The sequence below is a fragment of the Mobula birostris genome, chromosome 23, assembly GCF_030028105.1.
Source record: "Mobula birostris isolate sMobBir1 chromosome 23, sMobBir1.hap1, whole genome shotgun sequence".
NCBI classification, from domain to species: domain Eukaryota; kingdom Metazoa; phylum Chordata; class Chondrichthyes; order Myliobatiformes; family Myliobatidae; genus Mobula; species Mobula birostris.
The window spans coordinates 44,658,215-44,682,258 of NC_092392.1; the positions used below are offsets into that span (position 1 = coordinate 44,658,215).

The following is a 24,044-nucleotide window of genomic DNA, read 5'->3' on the forward strand; positions in this document are numbered from 1 at the left end:
AAGATGTGGATACCATAGAAAGGGTGCAGAAGAGATTTACAAGGATGTTGACTGGAATATGAACATGCCTTATGAGAATAGGTTGAGTGAACTCGGCCTTTTCTCCTTGGAGCGACAGAGGATGAGAGGTGTACAAGGTGATGAGAGGCATTGATCGTATGGATAGTCAAAGGCTTTTTCCCAGGGCCGAAATGGCTAACACGAGAGGGCACAGTTTTAAGGTGCTTTGAAGAAGGTACAGAGGAGATGTCAGGGGCAAGTTTTTTACGCAGAGAGTGGTGAGTTCGTGGAATGGGCTGCCGGCGAAGGTAGTTGAGGCCGATACAATAGGGTCTTTTGAGAAACTCGTCGACAGGTACATGGAGCTCAGAAAAATAGAGGGCTATGGGTCATCCTGGGTAATTTCTAAATAAGGACGTGTTCGGCACAGCATTGTGGGTTGAAGGGCTTGTTATTGTGCTGTAGGTTTTCTATGTTTCTATGTAATTGACTATAGACTGACATCTGTGATAATGATCTCAGGAGAAAGCCAAAATGGATCATCCACTCAGCACTTCTGGGTAAACGTGTTTTCAAATGTTTCAGCCTTGTTTTAGTACTTGAAAGCCATCACTGAGGCTAGTGATTGCCTTGGAGACACATCCCTCTTTTGGCTGTTTGGTTGTGGATCTCCATTGTCAATTAGATCAGGCGGGACTGCAAGACTTTAATCTGATCCATTAGTTATGGCATGTTACAGCTTTGTTCTTGCAGTTGAATAGGCATGTAGTTCAGTGTTAAAGCCTTAACAGGTTGGCATCTCGTTTTTTGGCTAGTTTAGGATGATGGTGAATGTTGGTAGCTCGGGCTGAAGCATTTGATGTTGCAGTCTTAGCTAAGCTTGGCAATTAGCTTGTTACATTTGTTAGTATTCCTCTCTGGGAGGGCTCATGTTTATAACGGTGAATCCTCCCAGAGGCATTTGCTTGCCTTGGTCCTGATTGGCTACCTCTTCAGTTAACCTTTGAATTCTGTTGGCTCGCATTTCTTTGGCTCTTTGGGGATCTTGGATGATGTCAATTTCAATATGTTTGTTTTCGGAGTTATCAGAACAGAACCAGACTTCTAAAAATTCTCATGGGTGCTTCATGTGCCAGTACATCCACTGTATCTCAGTTTAACTGTGCACCAAGAAAGTCAACTCAAGTAGGCTGGTTCTATTCCCAACATGTCCTTCTGACTGAGCCGGATTTGATTATAGTTGAGATTATATATTGTACTTGGTAGAAACAAGGATTTAATGACAATGAATATTTGGAGAAAGTACTCTAATTTCAACAACCAAAATATGATAAAACCCTGACCTTGATGGGGTATATCTTTCGATTCTTAAAAATTCGGATGGCTATGTTTGTGTTATTTTCCAAAATTCTCACCCTTCTGATACAAGCAGATTAGAAAAAGTCTGAGGCCTCCGTCAGTCAGAGTTCACCATGGATAATGCATCCTAACTGTCTAGATACGCAAGCCTGGGCAGTATGATATGGAGGGGTAGTAAAACTAATATTACTTTTTAGAATAGGTAAGATACAAAATATAGAATGTTTTCTGAGAAGTCCCAGAACCCATTAGTCATAGTAACTACCCAGAGTAAACCATGTGAACTGGCTGAGCAGCATGTTTGTACTTGAGCATTTGTTTTTCAAATCTAATCAAATTTCTTTGAAGTGAAAGTAAATGGGAGAGCTGATTAATTTAAGATTGGATTTTCAACAGGCATTATCTACAACTTTCATATACCTTTTAGGATATCCCAAAGCAATGTTTCTCTGATTAGGTACTTTTGAAGTACAAGCAACATGCTTTTTGTCTTTGTAAAGTTCATGTTAATACTGCCCCTCTGGAGTTACTTGCATAAGATTTGATCTTGGGCTTGGAGCCACAAATTGATGCAAGGCTGAAGTTTTAATTAACTTTTTTATTTCTATTACTTTGGAAATATCCTTCTGGTATTTGCTGCCTCTGACCTCCCCGGCAAAATTTTTTTCCCCTTTTCTGGTTCACATGAAAGTCTGGAATCAAGTTTTGAGCACCTCAACGTAACCTTCAAGCCAGGCATCATGTTTGATTTTGAGGTTGTTTAGCACCTTGCCAAGTTGAGCCTTTTACTCAAGAAATGTTAATAAGCTATCAGACTAGTTCATTTTTGATTCCATTCCAGTGGTATACATATTATGAAGTTGCACGAAACCATTAATTTATTGCAAGTTAAAAAATGAAACAAAATAAGCAAATGACTTGGATGATGAATAACACAATTAATTTGATTTCAGAGAATGAACAGGCTGTATTCTATATCTTTGCTATTCTGAAAAGTAATATTACATTTGCTACTTTCTAATTTGATTGTTTCAGAACTGAGAATTTTGGAAAATAACACAGGCATAATCACACTACCTTCATGGTGGAAACGTCTCCCATTTACAAATAGACCAAAGGGTTCAGCATATGCATAAACAGAAGATTAACAGAAAACGTTAAGGATAAATTGGTCATTTTCTGATGTACAGCTGCTTTGGTGGTGGGATTGGAATGGACAGGATTGGTATTGAATTCCAGTGCACTGTTGCTAATAATCATTTTAGTGAAAAAATATCATGATGAAATATTATGTGAGAAAAGTGAGCTGACTGAAATTTTTTTAAAAGTTAGCAACTCTTTAAGGAATGTGACGAACGGGGGAATCCGCTAATCACGGATTATATGAGCGTCTGAACATCTTTGGAGTCTACTTTGGTTCAGGGATAGCATATACCTTTTTGTTTTTGATTTTTGAAATTGTAAGGTGAATTATAAGCTTATTAAATTATGAAATAGAAATACTGGAAGCAATTCAAGTTAATGCATTTATTTCTGATTTGTAACCGTAGCAGCATTCATTGAACCGTACAACTTGTAATGGAGTCTTTGACATTGAGCGCAACATTGTTCTGTTGTCAACAAGCAAATACTCAGTATTATTGAGATAAATAGTGATGTATTCTTGTCATAGTGTTAAACGATTTGCATCGTAATATTATTAAAACTATGATGGTGTTGCATCAGTGTCCAAGTAGAGGTATTATGAATGTTGTATTGCATTCCTATTATAGATTCCGGCTTCTAAAATATGTGCAATTTGTTTTGAACAATAAAAGATGTTTTGACACCTATATAACTTGAATATTGACTCTCAACAAGATCAGAATAATTAAAGGCAAACCTCTGGCTCGTATATTTTGTGATCATCCTTATGTCCTATAGATGAACTACTCAGTAATCTCAAGCCATCCTCTTTTATTTCTTGCTGACACCGATCTTGGAGAATCATCTCCTCAAATATGTAAGAGGTTGCATATAGACCAGCAGTTATTTTGAAATTAAATCATTAGCATTTTTGTGTGTATAGGAAGAACGGAGGAAGGAAGTGTTAATGTGCCAATAGAAGTGGAATAAATTTAACTGTACAGTACATTTGAATGAGTTGTTGCCTTTTATAACTTAACAAACAAATTCATCGGTTTTAATTTTGTTCACTAAAGTGGTCCAATTCTTACTGCAGAGCAAGTGTAACTCCAAGATGTGTTGTCTGGTTTGAGCAGGTTTTCATAGTTGCAGCCATGAGAATTTTAAGAGCCACATGTTCATCAGGTGGTAAAATTGGCCTGACTAGTACCTGGTCTGTAGATGGAAGTGTGTATCCTCTGTTGCAGTTTGAAGCCCTGTTTAACATGGGTCAAAAACAAGTTGTTTTCTGTTCAAGCTCTTCTTCCAGTTTCTTATCAATTGGCCATTGTTCGACACGCCAAGGGCTTGGCCTAAGAGCTCCTCTCACCTTCGGAGCCCGGGATCTCGTGGCTATGGAGACGGGGAGATTAGAGGTCAGTACCTCTGCAGGAGATCGGTGTGTCGTTGGAGACAGAAGATCTCTGGCTGTGTGCCCAGAGACCCGAGATCTTGGACACAGAGCTCGGAAAAGGCAACGCAACAGACTTTAAACATCATAAACCAGCAAGTTGTTATGTCCCCCCTCTTGCTGTGAAATGGAGACATATCTTTCTCCCTTTTTAGGAGGAGAGAGAGCCTATGGTATGTCAAATGCCAGGTGAACAGTGTAGCCTTTGGAGTACTGCAAGTCTGTGTCTTTGCTGTTGCTTTGCTCATGCTTGAGTGCTTAGTGGCAGGTGCAGATGCTTTTTTTTGGTGGGGGGAGGGGGGATTTTTGCTTGCTGCCACTTACGGGAGGGAGGGGAGCTGTGGGGGGGACTTTGGGGTTCTAATATTTAACTGTCCATTCTTTGGGGGCACTCTGTTTTCGTGGATGGTTACGAAGAAAAAGCATTTCAGGATGTATATTGTACCTTTGAAACCTTTGAATATGTATAAAATGACAAATAATCATGAAACAGTGATAGATTTTCTATAATTGAGAGGTGAAATGGGGTGTTGATAAGTTTGCCATTTTTTTTAAATGGGAACACAGTATTCAGCTTTTGAGAAAACTTGAAGAGTTTGGTACACCAGGTTTTGCACCCAATATGTGTCAGTGAGTTGTTTACAAACCCCTTTGTTTTCAGGACCATTTTGGGCTACTGGCAGAGTAATACTAGACAGAATGCCAGTAGCCATTATTGACTACATCTCCTAAATGCTGAGGATGATGGGGTTAAGAAAAGTGATAATTGTATCCACGCAGTGATTCTTTTTCCTCAAAGGGAAAAAGAAATAAAATTATCACATGCATAATGCTGGAGGGACTACGCAAGTCAGGCAGCATCCACAAAGGAAAATAAAGAGTTGACATTTTGGGCCAAGACCCTTCATTAAGATGAGAAAGAAGGGAGCAGAAGCCAAAATTACGAGGGTGGAAGGGAAGTAGTACAAGCTGGCAGGTGATAGGTAAAACCAGGATGGGAAAGGGGTGATATGAGAATGTGGGAGACGATAGGTGAAAGGGATAAAGGGCTAAAGGTGGACTATGCATGACAGGGATGGAGGAGGGTCAGAGAGAGAGTTGATGGGCAGGAGGGGATAAGAGAAGGGGTGAGAGGGGAACCTTAATGAGTACTGGAAAAAGAGAGAAGGGGGAGGAGGAAAAATTATTGCAAGTTGAAGAAATTGATGTTCATGCCATCAGGTTGGCAGCAACTCAGATGGAATATGAGATCTTGCACCCACAACCTGATTGTGACCTCATCATGTCAGTAGAGGAGGCCATGGACCAACATATGAGAATTGGAAGTTGAATTGCAATAGGTAGCCACTGGGAAATCCCACTTTTGTGGTGGATGAAGCAAAGGTATTTAACAAAGTAGTCCCCAGTCTACATCGGGTATCACTGATGTTGAGGGGGCTGCAGCAGATACAATAGATGACCCTGACAGATTCGCAGGTAAAGTGTCAACTCAGCTGTAAAGACCTCTTTTGGACCCTGACTGGTGGCAAGGGAGGAGGTGTAGCACTTTTCATGTTTGCAGGAACAAGTTCCAAGGCAAGGGGAAATTTATCTCTGTTATAACTGTAGGAGGATAGGGTGAGTACAGATGTGTAGAAATTAGTAAGATGCAGGTGACAGCAGCATCAGTTATTGTAGAAGGGGGAAACCCTGTTCTTTGAAAAAGGAAGACATCTCTGATATTTCAAATTGAAGAGCCTCATCCCGAGAACAGATGCAGTAGAGACGGGAACTGAGAAAAAGGAATAGGACTTTTACAAGTGACAGGACGCGAGGATATACAGTCAAGAGAACGGAGAAGTATTTTTTGGTATGAAAAGCAATAGTGATATTCACAGTGGATTCCAGTTATTTGGATCATAGGTTAATCGAGGCAGCTGCTTATTTTGGACAACTCTTAAAGAACAAAAGCTAATCAAGAAACTATCCGGGATTTCCTTTGTTTATTTGGGACACTTTGCCACTTAATTGGGACAGGAAGCTATTGTCAAACAGTGTCTAACCAATATCAGTTATGTGCACTTGTGTGGCTGTTAGACAGTGCATCATGTTTAGATAGAGCAGTTTTTAAATACAGTGGACCTTCACTAATCCGACTACCTGTAATCCAGTTCCTTCGATAATCCAACACTGATTTCAAATTTTCCGCGCAATTGCAATTTCAAATTTCCCGGGCCACCATACTAATCTGCTGCGCATTGTTTTAGTTGCGCTAGATCTGTTCACGTGTTGGCGCACCCTTGTAAGCACAGACAGGCGATTCTTGCTTGTTTTCCTGCATTTATTAATATCACTTGCATGAGGCGCGGCCGCCCAGCACCCGCCCGTCTCGCCCGCCAGCAGTGGAGGAGCTGGCGCGTGCTGGGTCGGTCCGCCTTCTTGCCTGCCTGCTGGCAGTCGCGCACTGCCCTCCGGCGTCGCCTGGCTGGCGCTCTGTTCTCTTCTGCCTATGACCTCAGATCAGATGTGGTGACCCGCTGAATTTAAGCATATTACTAAGCGGAGAAAAAGAAACTAATGAGGATTCCCTCAGTAACTGCGAGTGAAGAGGGAAGAGCCCAGTGCCGAATCCCTGACCGCCTGGTGGTCGTGTGAAATGTGGCGTATAGAAGACCTCCTTTCTCCAACTTCTGCTTCTGCTCACCCAGTTGTGCTGCCACCAACGTCAACAGTTTTTGAAGAAACTGTTATGCCAGTTTCAGCACCAGTTCCTATTGCTTCACTCATTTTTCAAGATGAAGATGTTGATGATCCTGATAACCCCACACTTGCAGACATGTAACTTCGCCTGAAGGTATGATAAATGTCTCACTTTAGAAGTGGAAGTGCACAACTGTTCTGTATAAGTTAATTCCTGTACATTTACCTGTACAGTCTATTACTTTATTAAAATTTCACTTGCTACTCATTTAATATTTCTGTTTCATTATTATCTAACTTGTACTGATTTACATGACATTTTAAAGTTATGATGAGGCGATTAGCTATTGCTTAATGTGATCCTTCTGTAATTTGGCCTTTTCACTAATCCAGCACTCCTCAGGTCCCAATGGTGCCGGATTATAGAAGATCGACCTGTAGCATCAGTTGTGTGTGTTTGTGTTCAAATAGCAGTGATATTTGTCACTGATAGTTGCGAGAAATAAGCAGTTGGACAATTCAGAACTGTTTTGCGTGCTCCGATTTCAAACGCTTAGTCTTGGAGATGCCAGAAACGACCAGGACTGAGAAAAACTATTTCACTACAAGTTAGGAACTACAAAGAATTTGATTGTATCAATAATCATCTTGGATATTACAGTAAAAATTTGGAGGATGTAATGATTGATATCGTTGTATCGAGGCAGCCCATTATCTGCACTAGGCGCCAGTGCTCATTTTGTTCATTAACAGTCAATCAAAGGAGCATGGCAGCGTAATTGATAACTATTAGGAACTAATACAGTTTTATCGTACTGTAGTAGCATTAGTGTTCTAATTGGTTCTGTGTTTCATCTAAATGCATAATTTGTTATTAAGTTAAACGGTAGTTCGTCTTTTTTATATCTTAACAATTTCCATAAAACTTCGGCCAAAATGGGCAGCTGCTTAATTGGGCCAAAATGAGCAGCTGCTTAATTGGGCCAAAATGTGCCTGGTCCCGATGTGCCCTAATTCAGCGGTCCTCAACCACCAGGCCGTTGACCGGTACCGGGCTGCAAAGCATGTGCTACTGGGCTGCGAGGAAACGATATGATTTGGCAATATGAGTCAGCTGCACCTTTCCTCATTCCCTGTGACGCCCACTGTTGAGCTTGAAGGCACATGAGGTCATTATCCGCGCGTCATCCATGTCAGTGCGGGAAGAAGATCAACTCCTCGAGCTTGCAAATGACAGTGTGCTGAAAAGTATGTTTGACATAACATCTCTGCCGGCATTCTGTATCAAAGTCAGGGCTAAATATCCTGAGACAGCCATGAAAGCACTGAAAACATTGCTTCCATTTCCAACATATCTCTGCAATTAATGCAACAAAAACTAAATTGCGGAATAGACTGGACATAAGGAACCCCCTTCGAGTATCGCTGTCTCCCATCAACCTTCGATGGAACCGTCTTGTTGCAGGGAAACAAGCCCAGGGCTCCCACTGATTCAGCGATATTGGTGTGTTGCAATGATTTTATATGTTCATACGGGGAAGATATGTGCTGTGTGTTTAATATCCAAACATTACTTAAAATGTTATGATGCTATTGATTTATAAGTGACTTATATAACCATATAACAATTACAGCACGGAAACAGGCCATCTCTACCCTTCTAATCCGTGCCGAACACTTACTCTCACCTAGTCCCACCGACCTGCACTCAGCACATAACTCTCCATTCCTTTCCTGTCCATATACCTATCCAATTTTTCTTTAAATGATAATTTCGAACCTGCCTCTACCACTTCTACTGGAAGTTCGTTCAACACTTACTTCAAGTTCCCCTGTCTTCCCCTGATAATTGACTTATCACTATATTCATGCAAGGAAAATATGCGCCGTGTGTTTAATATTAAATTCATTAGATAAACCCTTATAGAAACGAAATTGAGTGTATTAGCCACTTATCACCTATATTCCAGTCGTGATTAACACCCGCCCCCGAACAGAATCGCCAAAAACAATTTGTAGAAAAAAATCGGCACGTACACTGGTGCGCGCTGGTGCCCGCGCAAGGCTTCATGGTCATTGTAGTCTTCCTCTGGGTAAACACAACGTATTTGACTGCTACTCTTGTCCGTTAACAACCCTACCCCAACCCCCTCCCCTGGGTTGGCCTGTCCACAAGAATATTGTCAATATTAAACCGGTCCGCAGTGCAAAAAAAGTTGGGGACCCCTGCCCTAATTAACCGGAATCTACTGTACTTGGTTTATTTCTGTTTAGTTCTTCTGGGGTTGTCTGTTCCTCTTGCTCCTTTTACATGGTTATGCTTTATTGACACCTGAATAAATACTATGATCAGCATGTGGGACATGAATAAACTAATAGGACAATACATAGTAAAGCAGCATTGATTTAGACAAGAATTCAAGAAAGATACCCAACGTTCAAAGTACTTGTATTTCACCGTATACAACCCTGAGATTCATTTTCTTGTGGGTATACACAGTAAATCCAAGAAACATGATAGAATAAATGAAAGAACTTGTTTTTTATTTCTCTCCCACCTGACTACCATTCATGTTCCAGAGTGTTAAAAATTAGTTTTTAATTAGTTTTTGCGCTGCATAAAATTTGTGCATGTTTTTAAGCTATTTGATGTTTGTGTTGTAATTTTTAAATGCAAAAAAATAGATTTTTTTAAAGAGATGATGCTCCTTGGCAATCAGTAATAAAATTCTTGTTGGAACAGAGTCCTGCTTCCAAGTATGTGGATGAAAACGTGATTGTCTGCTAGTTGAATGACTATATCAGGATTATTATTTTGGTCTTTAGGCAGCACGAGGATCCAAGATTGTTATTTTGTGGTGTGCATACCTTGTTCCAAACCTAATCATTTGCAGGTTGTTAACACTTGCAAAATCATCTTGTCATTTTAGTTTTTCTACTGAGGAATGTGAAATATTAACATTACATATATTGCATTGCGCAATCCTATTGAATTTTCTTTTGTTCTCCCTCCTTGTTTTTCATTTAAAATCCTGTCACATTTTCTCCAAATTCTTGGTCGGTCATTGAAGTTCCTGGAGTTCATTAGGTTTGTATCAGTTATCTAATTAATCTTAGTTCTTTTCCTTTGTTGTTTAGCTGTGTGTTTTAGTTACCATTTCTAAGATATTTTTGAATCTACCACTGTGGATGGCAATTGCATCAACACAATTTGCTGGAGGTACTCAGTAGGTCAGCGTGTATCTGTGCACTTGATTATATTTGTAACATCAACTTTTGCTTCCTAACCTACTGTACATTGCTATAATTGTGTTTAAACTTGTGTTTGTAGCTGAATCCCAGTGCGGACATTTGGCCTTTACTTCATGCAATCTCAGGTAATTCATGTCAAGATAGACCTGCAGTTGCCATCTCTGAACTAAACCAACCCCATAAATTCTATAGCTACCAAACCAGATCAGAGGCTGGATCTTACAGGGCATAAATCAGGAGTCTGCTGGAATACTCCTGACTTGCATCCATTAGTGCAGCTCTACCAATACAAAGTTTAATACCACCTGATCAGAACTGTTTCCTTTTACATCTAGCACTATGTAAATGCCAAAACTCACGAGTATGACAAATATATAAATGAAAACAAATTCGAGAAAACACCTCAGGAGCTCTGGAGGATGGGAGAGGAGAATGTTTATGCTTTAGACTCCCAAGCCATGAGAAGTGGGAAGAGTGAAAACAAGAGTATTTTAAGTGGTAAAGTTGACAGGAGAAGGATAATTAAGGCAAATGAAATATTTGTTTAGGTGAGGTCGTGTTCCAATGTAATTGTACTTTTTATGGAGCTGTCTGATAGATTTAATGTAGGCAATTAGTGAAAGAGTAACCAAAGAAATGTGTAAAAGCTGTTAAATGCAACTGATTGTTTGTGCTGAGACCTAAAACTGAATGAAGAATGCTGAAATACTCAGCAGATCAGATGCCATCTGTGGAGAGGAAATCTGATTTAATACTACAGATGGATAACCTTGAAGAATCAGTCGGCTTTACAAACAGAGGAATCAAGTTGGAGACACAAGAAAGACTTTTAGTCCTGAAGAAGGGTTTTGACCTGAAAGGTCAACTGTCCATTTTCTTCCATAGATGCTGCCTGACCTCCTTTGTCCTTGAGAATTTTGTTGCTTGAAAAATCATGTTGCTTGCATTTGAGCATTAAATGCAGTGCCCTCTGAACAACTAGTTGGCAGCCACTTTAATTTACCATCCCTCTCCATAGTGCATATTTTTTGTGAGCTTCTGTACAATTGTAGTAATTCAATGGCTCTTCTTATGACAGTGTATGTCATAGCTTTCCAGTCTTTCTCAAATTCTCCAGCTTTAGGTCACTCGCTCTTCTCACTGCATCAGTATAGGCAATTTTTATCTGTCATAATTTTAGATCAGTTTTTATTTGTATCATTAAATAGATAATGTGGCAGACCACCCCACTAGCCTCTTTTATTTCAGTTCTGATGAAGGGTCTTTTGGCAAAATTAAAATACTTGTAGAAATGCTCCAGAAGTACGTCATTTTGCAAAATTTATTCTTGGATCACTGGTTAAAAAGTTGAAGTCATCTTCCTTAATGCGGTCAAATTGTTTTTTGGAAGACGTGCTTGAAGCACCAATTGTGATATGATCTTGAAATTTTCATGTCCCTAAACCAATTGGATATCTTTCTTTCTTTTTGTGCAGAATTCGTCCACAGTTGGCTAAAGAGAAGATAGAGGGATGCCATATTTGTACATCGGTTATACCTGGAGAGCCCCAAGTTGTTCTTGGAAAGGATAAGGCATTTACTTTTGACTTTGTTTTTGACATGGACACTCAGCAAGAAGAGGTCTATCTGAAGTGTGTAGAAAAACTTATTGATGGCTGCTTGGAAGGTTATAATGCCACTGTTCTAGCCTATGGCCAAGTGAGTGTTATATTGTACTTTTTAAGAATGCTATTGTCCACAATAGTGCTGATGGTGGCAGTAAATCAATGCAGATATTTAATAACTTAGTTGAGCAATCTTGCTGAAGAGCACAAATATTCAATCAGCCTTTGCCTCTTGAAATATCAAGAAAGTTACTTGGCACTGTTTACATTCTTCAAGGTGAAATTAACGTTGGGAGCATGGCATTCTGCCGTAATGTATTCTTGTGAATAGTTTGAGAATCTGAACCATGGAGCTGATGATTTAGGGAGAGTTTATAAGTATTGTTGCCAATAAAGCTAACTTGAATCCAGATGAAAACTGAATCTTTTGTGAAGTATCAGATACTTTGTAATTAATTAAGGCAAATTGTTCCCTTTTATAGACAGGATCTGGGAAGACGTATACCATGGGGACTGGATTTGATGTTAACATCACGGATGCTGAGCATGGTATAATTCCACGTGCTGTCAAACACCTTTACTATGGTATTGAGGAAAAAAAGCGTACTGCTGTTGAACAAGGACTGCCACCACCAGAGTTTAAAGTCAGTGCTCAATTTCTTGAGGTATGTAAGTAATTGAAGATAGGATCTGCGGCTCTTGGTTTCAGGGTTTGTAAATTAGAGAAGTGTTTTGGAGGTTGTCCATGTTTTTGAAAGGTAAGCAACTGATATAATAAATTTCAATTCAATCAACGCTCTTTTTAAAAACAAAAGACTTAATGCATCCTCAAATAGTTGAGAAAATAATTGTTTTTAAAGTAAAAATCAGAAACCTAGAATATTTCTGGAAATGCCATCAAACATTAGCTTGGATTTGGGTAACTCAAAAGTGTTAAAGGAAGGTGAAAGATCAAGGAGTTAATACACCGGTCTGGATTAAATGAGGCTATGTTGCAACTTTGGACAAGACGACCTAAGAAGGAGCGTGAGAAGGGCATAGTATTTCAGAATTAGGAAGAAGACGAAACTCAAAGCACAGGTGGCCAAAAATAACAGTGAAGTTTGCAGTGGAAGTGAATAGTACAGTAGAAAAAATGTATGCAAGAAGCATCTGGCTGTTTTAAAAATGGGAATTCCTTGCTTATTGGTTTACTTTTTTTCTTAAACTACAGCCAAAACAAAACTGTTTTTAATCACTTGCAAGCCTCATCTTGTGTCACAGTCTTATCAGTTTTTTTAAGTACTTTATTTCTCAAGCTTATACATAGGCGTTTAAAAGCAAATTTTAAAGTTGTATTGTTTTTCATTTCTTCTAGCTTTATAATGAAGAAATTCTAGATCTGTTTGATTCAATTCGTGACCTTGAGGCAAGACACAAAAAGTCAAATATTAAAATCCATGAAGATGCAAGTGGAGGAATTTACGCTGTAGGAGTAACAACACGTATGATAAGCTCAGAAACAGAGGTGAGGTTGTTTTAAAATTCAAGGCATCAGTGGTAAGCAAAAATCGGTGTCCAGGAGGGCAATTTTATCTTGATTGGAGAATTGTATTTTGTATCATATGGACCAAATTTCAGACATCGAAATTAGTTGAAATGTTGCATTTAAGCTAATATGTTGAACAGAAGTAAATGGAATATCATTTTAAACATGACTCATTTACTTGTACATTTCCCTCAAGAGAAAAAGTGCCTTTAAAACACCTTTTCTGAGTTTTTTATGGAAAATATTGCCATCCTTACTTGTTTCAAACAGATTCATTTGATAATTACTTTCATAAGAAGCATTATTAAATTACACAAACTAAAGTGCAGTAGCAGGCCTTCTGGCCCAGTGACCCCATACTACCCAATTACACCCATATGACCAATTAACCTATAATTGGAATGTGGAGGGAATCCAGAGTACCTCAAAAAAAAACCCATGCAGTCACGGGGAGAAAGTACAGCCTCCTTATTATATTCTGTCATTGTGTTATGCTAACCAGTACACGACCATGACACCTCAATTCTGAAATGATTTTTTGAAGCAAAATTAATAGACAAGGAATAGATTTTTAGGACATTGTCCTTGGCATTTTTGACCATAAGACACAGGAGCAGAATTAGACCTCTCGGCTCATCAAGTCTGCTCTGCCATTTCATCATGGCTGATTTATTCCCCCCCTCAACCCCATTCTCCTGTTTTCTCCCTGTAACCTTTGATACCCCTACTAATCAACAATCTATCAAGCTCCACTTTAAATATGCACCGTTATTTGGCCTCCACATCCGTCCAAGACAATGAATATCACAAATTCACTACCTCTAGCTAAAGAAATTCCTCCTTATCCCTGTTCTTCAGGGACATTCTTATTTTTTCAGGCTGTGACCTCTGGTCTTGGACCTTCCCACTTTCCATGACCAGTACTTTTCAATATTCAATACGTTTCAATGAGATTCTTCCCTTTATTTCAAAATTCCCAGCGAGTACAAACCAAAGCTGTCACATGCTCATCATACGTTAACTCTTTCATTCCCGGGATTATTCTCATGAGCCTTCTCTGGTTGCTGTCCAGAGCCAGGGCATCTTTTCTTAGGTAAGGGACCCAAAACCGCTTACCATATTTCAAGTGCGGTCTTTTATACTCTAGTCCTCATGAAATGAATGTTAACATTGCATTTGTCTTCCTTACCACAGACTAAACCTGCAAGATGACCTTTATGGAATCCTGCTTTAGGACTCCTAAGTCCCTTTACACCTCTGATTTCTGATTTTGCTCCCCTATTTAGAAAACAGTCCACACATTTTGTACGTTTGTCAATTCTTTAAGGCAACATATATAAAATCCCATCAAGTGATTGGGTTATCCTTTGCTTGTTTGAAGGTTCTGATGGGTTGTGTTTATCTCATTCTTCAAATTAATTCTGTTTAACTGAACTTGAATGCTGCTTTAAAATATTTATTCTGTCTCGTGGCACTCACTGGAAAATAATGGTGAACAGGAAGAGTGTCTTTAATGTTCTTGTGTGCAAACAATGAGACCAGTTATAATGCTTCACTGCTGCCGTTGGTATAATGTGCATACTCAGCAGAGACAACGGGTTGAGATCAATGGCTCAGTTTTTTGCATATAATGCCTTTACTTGGTTGAGGATTTGCAAAGAAAAAAATTGCGAAGAGATGCATTTATCCTATGCTGCCTATACTATTCTATGCACCTATTCTGGAAAGAACGAAATTTTGCAGATGTTAGATGGCATAGTGGATGGTTAAACCTAACGTATTCTGGCTTGCTTAATCTGTAATTGAAGAAGGAGAAAGTATTTAACATGCTTTTCAGTATTAAGAAACGTGAAAGTAAAGGTTTCTACCACTTTTAATTCAGATTTGTTTCTCAATGATTTGGAAATGAGATTTCATGAAGTTTGAAGTGCTCACACAATTTAAGCTTTCAAGCTTTTTTCTTTTGCATATGCAGATATTATTCATGTGTGTTATCATTAATTGAAGAATTGAATTGAATTGACTTTATTACTTCCATCCTTCACACACGTCTCTGTCTAAATGTGCAACTTATAGTAATTTGTAATAACTAGTATGTACAACAGGACAGTCACTATAACAGAAATACAATTGTATCAGCGTGAATTATTAATCAGTCTGATGGCCTGGTGGAAGAAGTTGTCCCGGAACCTGTTGGTCCTGGCTTTTATGCTGCGGTACCATTTCCTGGATGGTAGCAGCTGGAACGGTAGTCCAGCAGATGTAATCCTTGACCAGCCTCTCAAAGCGTTTGCTTATTATTGAAGTGGGTGTGACAGGACTCCACTCATTCAGACTTGGTCTTGGTGGATGTTTTGAAGCAGGAGGGTACTCGACACTGGAGAGGGAGAGATTAAAAATGTCTGTAAACACACCTGCCGTTGTGCCGCGCATATCCTGAGTACCCGCCCTGGAATGCCATCAGGTCCTGTAGCCTTGTGACTGTTCACTCATTGAAAACACCTGCATACTTCAGCCTCAGAGATGACTAAGGTACAGTTGCTTTGGCAGCTGTCTTCAGTGGCTCAGTGTTGGCAATATTGAACCAAGCGTAAAAAAAGATTTTTCTCATCTGGGAGAGAGGCAGCAATGTTGGCAGCACCACTGCTCCTGGCTTTGAAGTCTGCAATGGTGTGCAGACATTGCTATAAGCTGTGTGTGTTGTTGGTGAAGAGTTGTGTCTTGATCTTCTCCCTGAATTGTCGTTTCGCTGCCTTGACGACTTTATGCAGATCATAGCGGCATTTCTTGAGCTCCTGCTGATTACCGGCAATATAAGCTCTGTGTCGCATGATATATGCTGCTTGCATGGAGCTGTTCATTGAGGGTTTCTGGTTTGGGTAGACCCTGACCAACTCCTGGGGGACAACATCCTCGATGCACTTCTGGATGAAGGTCGACAGACATCCTTATCATGGAAGACTTCATCAAAGCAGTCCTGCAGCATGGAAGACCAGCAGTTGACAGTTTTAAAAATGGCCGCCCTTTGTTTCAGCTTCTGCCTGTACATCGGCAGAAACAAAATGGAGGAGTGATCCGACTTTCCAACTGGGAGACAAAGGAGTGCTTTGTAAGTGTTGCAGAAGGGAGAGTAGCAGTGGTCGAGTATGCTGTCTCCCCTTGTGCTCACCTGGATGTGTTGACAAAACTTCAGAGAGACTTTATACAGTGGTGCTGGATTAAAGTCACTGGTGATGATGAAGGCAGCCTCTGGGTATGCAGTCTCCAGGGTGTTGATGGTCTCATACAGTTCCTTGAGAGCCAGGTCGGTATCATCCTGCGATAGAATATGCACAGCTGTGATAACAACTCCCTAGGCAGCCAGAAAGGTCTACACAGCAGCGCAGGATACTCCAGATCTGGGGAACAAAAGGATTTGAGGGCATACACGCACCAAGGGGTCACACCAAGCATTATTAACCATGAAGCATACCCACCTTTGATCTTCCCAGAGAGGTTCAACCCAGAACAGGGAGAACCCAGAGGGCTCAATGGCATGATCCGGTATCTCCTCCATCAGCCAGGTCTTTATGAAGCACAAAATATTACATTCTTTTGTTTCCTGTTGATAGGAGATTCTGCCTCTCAGTTCACACAGCTTATGGTCCAGGGACTGAACGTTAGCCAGGAGTATGCTAGTGAGCAGCGACCGATTAGCACACTGTCTCAACCTCAGCAGGACACCGGCCCTTCCCCCTTGCCTCTGGTGCCGCTTCTGAAGTAGAGGCATTGTAATAAATGAGCCTCCCATGTAAGTAGGAGTTCCCAGTGTAGAAAAGGGGCGCATAGTGGGTAAATGCTCTTCCCGATGCGCAGAAGGGTCAGTCTATCATATTTGATGTGACTATCAGCTGCTTGAACAAGAAATGTGAAGGAAATTGTACTGAAATACCAATATTGTTGATTTCAATATTAGTTTCTATTCATCGTTCTAACAACTGGGGGGGAGGAAAAGGGCATCACTCAGATAAGCAATTACGTACAACTCTAGAGTTTTGGTGTGCCATTATTTGCAATTTGGTGAACTCAGCTTAAGTTTTTTTCATTAGTAGTCAACAGCTGTCAATTAAAACAAGCTTCCCAACCTGATATTAACTTGATGAAGCAACTGAATAATAAGATGCATGCATACGCAGAACAAAAAAAAATTCAGCGATCAACCAAGAAAACTGAATGCAAGATCAAAATATGGTCGATGCTGGAATTCCAAAATTAAATACCAGGCTCTTGGACAGCTGCAGCTCGTGCAGAGACAGATGTGAGACACTTAAGCTGTAAAAAGTTAGAGATTTGAGTAACTGATATGAGGGAAGCAAGTAAAGGAAGAAATATCCAAAAGGGAAAGCCCTTAGTGGAAGACAAGAATGATGTAAATGACAGAAGAGTTGATGTTGGAAGAAAAATTGCTGATAATATTTGGTCTTTTAAAGGAAGTTGGGTTTAGAAGAGGAAAATGAGAATAAAACAATCATTACTTGATGTTGCTGAATAAAGTTTTGATTCTTTAAGGGTGTAATGTACCAGTTTTTACGATAAGGTACTGTTCATTATGCTTGCTTTGAACATTATTGTAATGGTTTAGGAGATAGCGGCACGAATGGGAATATAATGGACAATTAAAGGTACGGGTAACTGGAAGCTGAATTTGATGAGTTGTTGACGTGTGGTTGTTCATGGCAGAGGAGAATATGTTGTCTTGAATAACGAGAGCATAATGAATTTAATTAAATCCTTTCTACCTATTGGGTGTGTTTGCAACATATACATGAGAAATTAAGAGATAAAAATGCAAAGGAAGTGAAAGGGGTGATTCAGAGTAAATCAAGATGTTGCAAATGGAATGGTCCCTTCAGATTGTGAAAGGCAAATTTATTTGACTTGTTTAGTGACGTTACAGGAGAGATTCAAGTGAGCACACTTCTAGGCTACGTCCACACTACACCGGATAATTTTGAAAACGCCGGTTTCGAGTGAAAACGACAGGCGTCCACACTAAGCATTTTTCAAAATATCTCCATCCACATTAGGCGGATATTTGGGCGAATCTCCTCCTACTGGGCATGCGCAGGACACACAGGAAACAAGCGAAGAGAAAACGGTATACTTAGTGCACGTTTGTCCAGTTGCAGAGTAGAAAAACTTTAAAGGAATTGCTCTTGGCTCTCGCGCAGGAGGACTTAAAACTTAAAAAAAACATACTGGAGCGTATGGAGGCAACCAACAGGGAGTTCACGGACAGTATGACCCAGCTGACGACGAACATTGAAAAACTGACTAACTCTGTTGCACTAATAAAGCACCTTGTTAAATGTATAAAATGTCTGCATCAGCGTTATCTTGTATTTCCATACAATGTTACATTAGGCTGTTACACATCTATTGTCAGAGAAGTACTTGCATAAATAGGTAAACCACCTTCATACAAGCAAGGACAGAAAACAGGGCGGAGTGAGTATACTTATTTATTCAGTAAGCTATGGGTCAAAGTATTTGGTGAGTACATTTCTAACCCTTCTGACTTCAGTCTCGTCCGTCTGTTCTGAAATTGTTAGCTGGTGGCGTTCAAGAAAACAATGAACATCTGTTCTGGCACGTCATGACAGCGTTTTTAAATAGTCAAAAAAGCTCACTTTACAATTTAACTCTCATGCCGTTCACAACGACTGCGCGATATAACAGCTCACGCAGTACCAAGCAGAAGCAGAAAAAAAGCATTGTTGTTACGGTGTTGTCATGACAACATTTTTAAATCTCTCCGGTTACCCTGTACACACTACGCCGGATAGTAAGTGTTCTCAGATTTATTCACTCTGGAGAGTGTTTTTGAAAATCTCCATTTTCAGGGGCTGAAACGCCGGCTCAGTGTGGACGGGAGGGCAAAACGAAGAGAAAAAGCTTTGTTTTCAAAATTATCTGGCGTAGTGTGGACGTACCCTTAGTTAGGAACAACATTCCATTCAACCTCAGTGAATTAAAACAAATATCTTAACCAAATATAATCTTAAATAAGACACTGAATTATAAAATATTTGCATCCACAATGCAAATGCCACCTCTTTTGCATTTGTTCTGACAGTGTCACCTTCTGTACATATTTCCTATTGTATCTTTCATTGAAGAAACTGTATTGCATAGCATCTGATTTGTGCTTTAACCTGCTCCATAAATGCAGAGTTTTGGGGCTATTCAGATTTGCTTGTTTACCATTAATGAATTTTTGAGGTGCATCACTTTCTGGTTTTGCAACTTCTTGCATTCTTTTTGTTTTTCAAAGAAAATATTTGTTGACTGTTGTTAAATAATAATGTTTCTGGCATGTGTAACAGCATATGACAATTCCAATGTACAACAGCAAATTGGCAACGAAGAAGACTGAATGCAAAATCAAAGTACTGTTGATGCTGGAAATCTGAAATAAAGTTCTGGGGCAACTGCTGGTCATGCATCTTCAGGGAATTTAAACAAGGTTTTGATGAGATCAAAGAGAAAAAAATCTCCAGGTTTCCTCTGATAATGATTCTCAATCAATTGACAATCAGTTCTCAAAGGCAAATTACTGTATTTTTACTTCAAACACCAATTTGGATGCAGGCTTTGAGACTAATTGGGTAGTGATGAGCCCCATGTGGATCAGTGTTCATGTGACTGAGTGGATCCTTGGAAAAGTGAACTTGGAAGTGAAAGATCTTCAAGTGCTGCTTGTAGATGTGGATGTGAAATTCATGATGTCAATCTAAATTTTCTCAGATGCTAAGTTCTGATGCTGCTGAAAGTGTTAAAACTGAAGAAAGAGACAAAAGGGAATGATCCTAATAAAATAAATGCACTGTACAGCAAATTTGTAAAACATTGACTATATACAAATAGACCTTGGGATGTTATTGATTTTTGCAAAGGTTTTTGAGTGCCCTCTCACTTGAATAAAATGTTTCGTAATTTTTTTAATTTTTGTGTATCATACAGTATGTATTGAAATACATTAAATGTTTTGAAGACCAACAGTATCTTGGACTTAACATGTAAACCATAACTCTTCATTTGTATTTTAGATATGGAATTAGTGTATGCTGTTGTATGCTGCATTTATCTCATAAATCTGCTTGACACACTATTTCAAAGTAAACTTATTTGCAAAGTACATATATGTCACCTTGAGATTCTTTTTCTTGTGGGCATACTCAATAAATCATAATAGAATCAATGCAAGACCACGCCCAAAAGGGTGGACAACCACTGTGCAAAAAACATCTGCAAATACACAAGGAAAAAAAATATAATAGATAAGCATTGAGAACATGTGATTAAGAGTCCATAAAAGTAAGTGCACAGGTTGTGAGAGCAGTTTCGTGATGGGCCAAATGAGGTTGAGTGAAGTTATCCCCTCTCATTCAAGAACCTGATGGTTGAGGGGTAACAATTGTTTCTGAACCTGGTGGTGTGACTCTTCAGGCTCCTAGTCCTCCTTTCTGGTGGTAACAGTGAGAAGAGAGCATAACCTGGAAGGTGGGTGTCCCGGATAATGCTGCTTTCCTGTGACAACGCACTGTATAAATGTGCTCCATCGAGAGGAGAGCTTTACCTGTGATGGATTGGGCCGTATCCATTACTTTTTGTAGGATTTTGCATTCAGGAACATTGGTGTTTCCATACAAAGCTATGATGCAGCCAGTCAATATTCTCTTCATTACACACCTATAGAATTTGTCAAAGTTTTAGATGTCATGCTGAATTTTTGCCAACTTCTAAGGAAGTAGAAGCATTGCTGTGCTTTCTTCATAATTGCAGTTCTGTGCTGGGCCCAGGACAGGTCCTCTGAAATGATAACACCGAAGAATTTAAATTGCTGACCCTCTCCACCTCTGATCACCCGATAGGGACTGATAACAAAACATACAGCATTTTAGTAAATGGTCCAAATCACACTTTTCTATAGATATAGAAATTATATACAATTTTTTAAGGGATTCATTTTTCATTGAACCTTAATACATATATTACCCCTTCACCACCAATTGCTGAGTGCACTGGTAAAGAATGATCACAAAAGGGAAAATTATATTTTTAAATCAAAACATAAATTAAATATTGCTTTGTTTTTGGTAAAACAAATAGCATGAGCACAGCAATGCTGAAAAGACTTGTTTGCAGATTTATGATCTGATATCTATTCTCCTTTGTTTTGTAGATGTTGCAATGCCTTAAACTGGGAGCTCTTTCTCGTACAACTGCTAGCACCCAGATGAATGTTCAGAGTTCTCGCTCCCATGCTATTTTCACAATACATATCTGTCAGATGCGAGTCTGCATCAAAATTGATAATGTAAGTTCCTAACATCTGTCAATTATTAATATGATCAAATTTGTTGCTGTTTTTCTTCAACTTTATTTTTCTTCATTTCTCTATTTATCATTACAGTTTTGTTATTTAGGAAAATTAAATCTGTTCTGCGAATTGTATTTTACAAGTTTTTAGTAGAGACTAATATGTAACTTGCTATCTTGTTCAGATAAAATTAAGCCTGCAATGAATTTTTAAAATTAGAGTTCTTTTTTTAGATAAAAGAAAATGGGCAGTACTGTTGTATGCCTTTGGAACTTAGATTATGTACAATTTGGGGAAATATGGGATTATTTACATCAGTGACCACCTTATTAGTTACACCTGTGTACTTCATTAATGCAAATATCTAATCAGTCAATCATCTGGCAGCAACTCAATATATAAAAGCATGCAGACATGTTCAAGAAATTCATTTGTTGTTCAGACCAAACATCAGAATGGGGAAGAAATGTGATCTAAGTGACTTTGACCATTGAATGATTGTTGTTGCTAGACAGGGTATTTTGAGTACCTCAGATACTCCTGATCTTCTGGGATTTTCGCACACAACAGCCTCTAGAGTTTACAGAGAATGATGAGAAAAAACAAAAAAAAAACATCCTGCGCAGCACCTCTGTGGATGAAAATGATTAGTTAATGACAGAGGTCAAAGATGAATAGTCAGACTGGTTAATAGCCAAGCTGACAGGAAGGTGACAATAACTCAGATAATCACGCATTACAACAGTGGTGTTTAGAAGAGCATCAATGAATGCACAGCATGTTGAACCTTGAAGTGGATGAGCTACAGCAACAGAAGACCATCCAGGACTGGGCTCATGTACCTAATAAAATGACCACTGTGCGTATGTTACCTTAAGGTAGATGGGAAAGATGGATGCACTTTAGAAAGTCGTAAGAAGTCCACAGACTTTGAACTAATAACATAATGCTGGAAACACTCAGTAGTTTCAGAGTGACTGTGGAAAGAGAAACGTGGTTCATATATCAGGCTTAAGAGCCTTTGTCAAAACTGTGAAAGTGAGAAAGCAAGTTAAATTTATGTTGGAGAGAAGATTGGGGAAGGATGAAGGAAAATATTTCTGATGGCTGAGTCTAGGGTTGCCGTAGTAATTCTGTTAGTGCATCTGCCTGTTTGATTAAGAAGGATGATTAGAAGAGAAAATTACATTTAAAAACTGGGTAATGCAAGTTCATTGCATTGCACTGAGTCCTGAAGGTTGTATGATGTCCTGGCTAAACATATTTTAGCCTTGATAAAATTGGCAGCAATTAAAATAGAATTTGTATATTCTCTTTTAAATTTCTTATTTAATGTTTTAAGTGAACCAGAGGATCCTAAGAACATCTTTAATGTGGTCATTGAAAATGATGATTTCCAAATGAGGCTTCCTTTTTACTTGATTCTAAAAATACATAGTTGGGTTTGTGGGATGCAGGTGTTGGTAGTATAGAGAATCAAATCCACAAAATATGAGAAATGAATTTGCTGTAAGTATGCTGTCCAGTTAACACCTGTAAATTGAAATTGATAACATTATAATTTAAGACAATTTACACAGCTCAATTTGAAGTTCTTAATTGTGCTACATTTCTTCATATTTCAAATTGACACAAATTAACTGTTTTGATTTTTTTCAGGATGAAATGATAGATAACAAAGTAATTAGTGAATCAAGAGAAATGAACGAGTTTGAAACCCTGACAGCCAAGTTCCATTTTGTTGACCTCGCAGGATCAGAACGACTGAAGCGTACAGGAGCAACTGGAGAACGAGCAAAGGAAGGAATTTCAATTAACTGTGGTCTAGTAAGTACATGTTGAATTATACTTTTGAAAATCATACTGTCATATATGGTCACAGTTGAGAGTTGTAAGCTTGAACAGGCAATATCTATTTTGTGTGCAAATTATGCCGAAACGTGGTTAAACAGTCAAAAGGTTTTATGGATGTTGGCAGCAGATACGATGTACAAATTAAATACATTTAGAAACACTTTTTTTTTAAGTGACAATTATGTGACAAGGTTAGATGTTTGGCACCTGGATTCTTGTTGGTTCCTCACAGGGTCAGTTGACTTGGGTGAAATTCCCTTGTCCATTCGTCCCACCCCACTATTCTCCCTTCTGGCACTTAGCCATGAAAGCTGACAAAGCGCTACACCTGCCTATTCACCACCTCCCTCACCTCCATTCAGTGCCCCACACAGTCTTTCCAGGTGAGGCAACGCATCACCTGCGAATCTGCTGGGGTCATCTATTGTAATTGGTACTTCCAATGCAGCCTCCACTACTTTGATGAGACCTGACATAAATTGGGGGACTGCATCGTCAAGCATTTCCGCACCATCCACCAAGAGCGGAGTTTCCCAGTGGCCAAACAAGACGGAGAAGAAGAAGAAGGCCAAACATTTTATTTCCGATTCAGATTCCCATTCTCGTTGGTCCATGCCCTCTTGTTGCACAATGGAGCACTCTCAGGATTGAAGAGAAACACCCTATATTCTGCCTGGGTAGCCTCCAACCAGATGGCATGAATATCAACTTCTCCCGGTTTAAAAAAATCCTTCCCCTCTCCTATTCTATTCTCCACTCTAGCCTCGTACCTTACCTTAATCTACCTATCACCTCCCCTTGGTGCCCACCCTCCTTCCCTTTCTCCTGTAG

General features: G+C 39.3%; 1 protein-coding gene across 3 annotated transcripts in view; it reads left to right on the forward strand.

The window, feature by feature from the left end:
• Nucleotides 1-24,044, forward strand: part of LOC140186827 (kinesin-like protein KIF21A) — a 132,211-nt gene that overhangs the window by 28,466 nt on the left and 79,701 nt on the right. For all 3 annotated transcript variants that reach the window (XM_072241438.1, XM_072241441.1, XM_072241439.1), the window contains exons 2-6: nt 11,341-11,563; nt 11,952-12,134; nt 12,827-12,976; nt 21,222-21,356; nt 23,019-23,186. In XM_072241438.1, the coding sequence (XP_072097539.1) occupies nt 11,341-11,563; nt 11,952-12,134; nt 12,827-12,976; nt 21,222-21,356; nt 23,019-23,186 (859 nt within the window). The remainder of the gene's footprint in view (nt 1-11,340; nt 11,564-11,951; nt 12,135-12,826; nt 12,977-21,221; nt 21,357-23,018; nt 23,187-24,044) is intronic.